This window comes from Elephas maximus, chromosome 12 (assembly GCF_024166365.1).
Source record: "Elephas maximus indicus isolate mEleMax1 chromosome 12, mEleMax1 primary haplotype, whole genome shotgun sequence".
Taxonomy (NCBI): Eukaryota; Metazoa; Chordata; class Mammalia; order Proboscidea; family Elephantidae; genus Elephas; species Elephas maximus.
In genome coordinates, this window is record NC_064830.1 from 36,410,048 (window position 1) to 36,416,047 (window position 6,000).

General features: G+C 50.5%; 1 protein-coding gene across 1 annotated transcript in view; it reads right to left on the minus strand.

The window, feature by feature from the left end:
• Positions 1 to 2,895, minus strand: part of MATN3 (matrilin 3) — a 36,834-nt gene extending 33,939 nt beyond the window's left edge. The window contains exon 1 of the mRNA XM_049904618.1: positions 2,569 to 2,895. Coding sequence (XP_049760575.1) covers positions 2,569 to 2,788 — 220 coding nt within the window. The 5' untranslated portion in view covers positions 2,789 to 2,895. The remainder of the gene's footprint in view (positions 1 to 2,568) is intronic.
• Positions 2,896 to 6,000: the final 3,105 nt, after the last annotated feature.

Below are 6,000 nucleotides of genomic sequence, written 5' to 3' on the forward strand. Positions count from 1 at the left end.
AAAGGTTCTTAACAAGTGGAAGAGAGGAGAGAAGGGGAGGTCCGAATGATGAGATATGAGAAGGACCCAACCTGGCTTTGCTGACTTTGAAGATGGAGGAGGAAGGCCAGGAGCCAAGGAATGCGGGCAGCCTCTAGAATCTGGAAAAGGCAAGGAAATGGATTCTCCCCTACAGCCTCCAAAAAGGAACACAACCCTGTTGATACCTTGGATTTAGCCCAGTGAGACCTATGTCATGGATATGTGTCATTTTAAACCACTAAGTTTATGGTGATTTGTTATAGCAGTAACAGAAAACTAACACAGAGGCTTGGGTGGTGGGGAATTCTGTGAGCATCTGGTTTCCTCCTGATTTGGATCCCCTTGACAACCATCATGGAAGCCCTGGTGGCATAGTGGTTAAGAGCTACGGTTGGCAGTTTGAATCTACCAGGTGGTTCCTTGGAAACCCTATAGGGCAGTTCTACTCTGTCCTTTAGGGTACCTATGAGTTGAAATTGACTCAGCAGCTACAGGTTTGGGTTTTTTTTGTTTGTTTGTTTGTTTTGGTAACCATTGTTAATTTTTTCTTTTCTTAACTCTTACTCCCATTTACTAGAGAGCAGCAAATTAATTCTCAGGAGCAAAGAAAGTGAGAATCTGAATTTCCTGCAATGTTTTCATACTCACAATATTACCAGTTCCAGATACTCCTGGTAGAAATAAAAGCCCATAGCAAAGTTTAGCAATTTCTGGTGGCTAAAAGGAGAGAATTTGGAAAAGGCTGGAATGTGATGTTCATTAAAGAATTTATCTTTTCAAGGTCAGATTGGATCCCAAGGAATGAAGAACCAGTGCAGTTTAGGGGAGAACATGGCCACCTCATCCATGCGGAATCCCTCCACTCTCTGCCAATCCCATCTCCCTTGGACCAGAGGTAGTGTTAACTTCTAGAACAAAGACTTTGTCGCTATTCCTAGCCTGGAGTCACCAGCTGATTTAAACCCTGTGAACCCTGGCATTTCCCACCTCAATGGCAATGCTGTTGCCATTTCAAATCCAGCCCACTGGGGCTGGTGTGGAAAAGGACTCATTTCATACTATCCAAAAAGGTACAGGAGGAGGTAGATAATGCAAAGCTGCCTGTGGCATGAAGCATCTCTGGCCAGGTGAGACTAGAAACCCAGAAGACAGTTTGGTACAGAGTCTCTTTAGTGAAGCCAAAGCTGGACTTTTGCTTATGAACAGAAAATTATAAGTAAACCATATTAAGAGCTTGGTAACTTGGAACAGTAAAATGAGCACTTGCTTGGGATTTCAGAGCTCTGAATTCTACTCTGGCACCCTGGTGGCACAGTGGCTAAGATTCCTGCTGCTAACTAAAAGGTCGGGAGATGGAATCCACCAGCTGCTCCTTGGAAACGGTATGGGGCAGCTCTACTCTATCCCGCAGGGTGGCTAGTAGTCGGAATCGACTGGACGCCAACAGGTTGGGTTGGGTTGGGTTTGAGTTCTGCTTTGGGCTCCGACACTAATTTCTTGGGTCCTTCCCTTTGATAAGCCTCCTTTTTCCTCCCTATATGTGCTGTTAGGAGTGTTTCAGATGACCTTCCAACTCTGCGGCTCTAGGAGCTTTTCTCTGCCTCAGGAGCCAGTTACCAAGCAAAACGTGAAACGAAATTGTCCGTCAAAGACCCCAAGTTTTGGGTCTCTGAGTATCTAAGAGAGCTCAAGTTAGGTGTGATGCCCAGTCAGTTCAAGCAAGACAACAGGGATTGAGACAAGGATGGTGACAAGACAGGCCCTCCGGCATCCAGTGCTCCTCAAAGTTCCTTCCTAGCCTCACCGCACCGCCCCCTCCCCTCCCGCCCCACTCCTGCCTTCCAGTCCGAATTCTGGCCCAGATCCCACACTGGGGGGCATCCGGTAGATTCCCGTGGGGAAGGCAGGAGGGATCACACATTAATCTGGGGCAGCATAAATGGAGGGATTTCAAGAGAACTAAAAACAAAATCTGAGGAAGGATTTGTTCAGCAGGACCGAGGGGTCCGGACTGGGACAGAGGTGAAGGCAGGCCACTGGTCCCACCGCTGCCCTATTCTCCATGCCTAAATCAGAGAAGTTGCTAGAGTTTGAGGTTGAGAAGACCCCAATTGCAGCCCTGACAATTATTGACCTTGGGCAGCTAGCTTCCCTTCTCTGGACCTCAGTTTCCCCATAGGATTCATCACGGAGGAGATTCTTTCCCGCCATCCCCGGGTGCCTCTGGCCTGATCCTCCGTTGAGAAGCCCCTGGGCTCTGCCCTCCCTCTGCTCCTGCTCCGGGTTTGCCTCCAGGCTCAGAGCAAGAAAATGAAATGTGCTCCTCACGCGAGGTTCCTTCAGGCACCAGGGCTCTGGCTCGGCTCCGCTGCGACGAAGCCTTGGTGGATGACCGACGCGTCTCCTCCTTGTTCGCTGCCCGGATTCTCCTGCCCAGCCCGCCCCAGCCCAGATCTCCCTCCTTTTCTCTTGCGGGGGTTCCCTCCCTGTGGCCCCCTCCTGTCCCTCTCAGCCTGGGTTTCCTCGCCCGCCCCAACCCAGCTGTACCTGCGCCGCGGGCCCCGCCGGGCTGGCTGGCTCCGGAATAGGGTTCGCCTGTGGGAGCGGGGCGACGCCCGGGGCTGCCCGCTGGGCCGCGGGTCCCCAGCCTCCCGGACCCCGGGAGGGCGGCCGGAGGGCGGCGGGCCAGGGAGCTGGGGGCCGCGGGGGACGGCAGCAGCAGCAGCGGCAAGAGCAGCAGGAGTCGTCCGGGGAGGCCGCGCGGCATGATGGGCTTGGCGGTCCTGCCTGTGTGTCTGTCCGTCGGGTAGTCGGTCAGTCGTTCAGTCAGTCGGGGACCTGTGTCCAGCGCAGAGGAGGCGCATTTAAAGGTCCCGCGGGCCTAGGCCCCGCCCCGCCCCGCCCCGCCCCTCCGCCCAGGGCCGCGAGGGCCGGAGCGGGGGCAGGGGGCGACGACCGCCAGGCCCAGCCGGGGAGCCCTGCCCAAGGCCAACAAGTAGCCTTGTCTGCGCATTCCAGTGGCAGAAACGGAATGTCTGGGGCTAGCGGGCCAGCGGCGCGGCGTCCCGGGCTCCGGCCCGGGTGGCCAACAGCCGGCCCCCTGCCCTGCGCCACGAACTGCCTAGTCTGGGTGGGCTAGGCTGGGGGACTCCTGATCTAGCCGCCTCTGCCTCTCTCGGAGCTTCTGCCCTGGCCTGTAAACCCCGGGGCGGGGTCCTATGCAAAGCTGCAGCCCGCCCGACCCTCCTTCCCCAGGAGAGTCTGATCCCCAGGTGCCTCTGGCCTGGTCCCAGCTGAGGAGCCCAGGCTCTGCCCTCCCGCTGCTCCTGCTCCAGGTTTCCCTTCGGGCTCAGAGCAAAGCGATGAAACGTTGCTCCTCACACTACATCCCTGTCTCCAGCCAAGTAACCAACGTTTTTCTGTGGGCTCTCAACTAAAAAAAAAGTCTCACAGAACGTAGCTGCATGAACAGAAACGCTTTCATCGCAGCTTCAAACATCCATAAACAGCTGAACTTATATTACCCGGAATAGAAAGCCAAACATACATCCCCCAGGGAGCCCCCTGTGAGCTGGAAGGACAGCCTGTACCCACAGAGTTTAAGAGGCTCTCCCTGTAACCCATTTCCCCTCCGGAAGAGTGAACATGGCAGCACAGGAGTGGAGGCTGCCCAGGGGACCCTGAAGGAACTCAGTCTACTGAAAGAGAAATATGCGTAAATGTTGTACCTACCTAAGGGAATAGGTGCATTTAGAAAAGAGACACCAGCTCTGCCTGAGGAAGCAGGTGGTATTTGAGTTGTGTCTTAAAATATGACAATGTGCATGAGTTCCAACTGATTCCATCTGGTCTCCCTAATTCCACTATTGGCCCCTACAACCCACACTACGGACAGCAGCCTTAATCACTTCTCTGTGTACACCTTTCAGCTTCACTTCCAGCAAAACCCAAACTTCTTTTTCATAGCCTACAAAGCCCAACAGGAGCTGATCCAGTCTTAACCACCACTTCTGTGACTACATCCGGAACTGTGTCCCTGCTTTCCATTCTCCAAACTACACCAGCCTTCCCCCATCCTAGAGGACAACACCAAGCTTGTTCATACCTTGTGGTCTGATGGCCCTGGTGCTGTAGTCGTTAAGAGATTGGCTGCTAACAGAAAGGTCGGCAGTACAAATCCACTAGGTGCTCCTTGGAAAAGCTCTACTTTGCCCTATAGGGTCGCTATGAGTTGGAATCGACTCAACAGTTAATAGGTTTGGTTCCCCCCGCCCTTGGAAGACTCTTCCCTCAATCGCCCCCGGCTGCCTTCATTGGATCATCCAAATCTCAGCTCCAATGTCACTTCCTCACAACACTCAATATGGTCTTCAAAGCATTTATTCCTCTCTAGAGCTATTTTATTAAATTTTTTTAGAGCTATTTTATTAATAGATTAGTTTTCTTGTTAATGGCCTACTGTTCCTCACCACGTCTTAACCCCTATATAGTTTACCATGATGTAAACTCCGTGAGAGCAGGGATCATTTTTGTCCCCTTCTTTATCACCAGTACCCAGAATAGTGCCTGGCTTAGATAGAGAATAATTTAATAAATGTTTGTTGGCTAAAAGGATGAACAAAAGAACAAATAAACCAGCTTTGCAAACCATAGACAAGTAGGTATGAGGCATGTCCAGGAAATGATGAGTGTTCCAGGGTGGCTGGAAGAGGAAATAGGTATGTATCATGGAAAAAAGTCAGGAAGCAAAGTAGAATCTGGCCATGGAGCACCTTGAATGTTGTGTTAAGTAACTTGTACCTTTCTCTGCACTTGGTAGGGAGTATTGAATGTGTCTAATCTTGGAGGTGTCCTTACCAGTTTATTATGACTGCAATTTGGAGAATTATTGGAGAGAGTATAACTGGACTCTGCAGAATCCATTGAGAAGGCAGATGCACTAATCCAGATAAGGTAATAAGATCTGAACTAGAGCAGTGGGATTGGGAGAGAAAATATTGGCCCATGAAAGGGATAGAGCCTCTGTCTCCTGCACACACATATCCCTGACATAGGCGAAAGAGTGTCCTGGGGTCTTTGATTAAATTGAATCTGGGGCCCTGGAAGGGTAGCCAAGAATCTATTACTCCTTGAGTTCTTTAGAGGCTCATGAATCTCTCAGTAAAATGTGGGTACCTCTGGAAGCAATCACTCTTTAAACTCTCATCACCTTTGAGCGGTGGTTCTCAAATAGTTTCTCATCCCATCAAACCTGACATAATCAACACACTTCCATCATTATCAGTGGGAGTAGATTATTAAAACAGTGATATTCATAAAGGGGGGGAGAGTCTCTTACTCCCAATGAGAATTCACCTATGTATAAAGATCTTGAGTCCCTGGGTGGCACAGTTAAGCACTTGACTACTAACCAAAAGGCTGATGGATCAAACCCACCCAGAGGTCTCTTGAAAAACAGACCTGGTTATCTGTTTCCAAAAGGCCACAGTGTTGATAACCCTATGGAACAATTCTATGTCAATCAGATGAACGTGAGTGATTCTGTTTCAGCAGTTAGTGGTATGAAGAAGCAGGTACTTGGTGGACTCCATTCTGATGAGGGTTGGAAGATACCAGCTTCCAGAACTGCCATGGAGAGGTTCAAGCTGGAGTGCTAGTGCTCAGGGAAAGCAGGGTGAACTGTGGTGCCTGTACCCAGCAGCAGGGGCTCTAGGTGTTTCCTAAAGCAGACCTCAATATAATTTGGGAGTGTTTCATTTCTGTGCAGATTCCAAGCTGGACCCTTACACCCTTCCAGAAACTATATGAGTCAGATGATATCCAGGGTGGTGGTCCAGGGTGTTGCAGGATTATACACTGCACGACTTCAAAGGGGCACCATTCATATTCAAAGTCACCACTTATTTATTGTAACAATTGGAAATTAATTTCAACAAATAGCAGTAAAATGTCTTGAGGAATGAATGGAGTGTCTTTTTC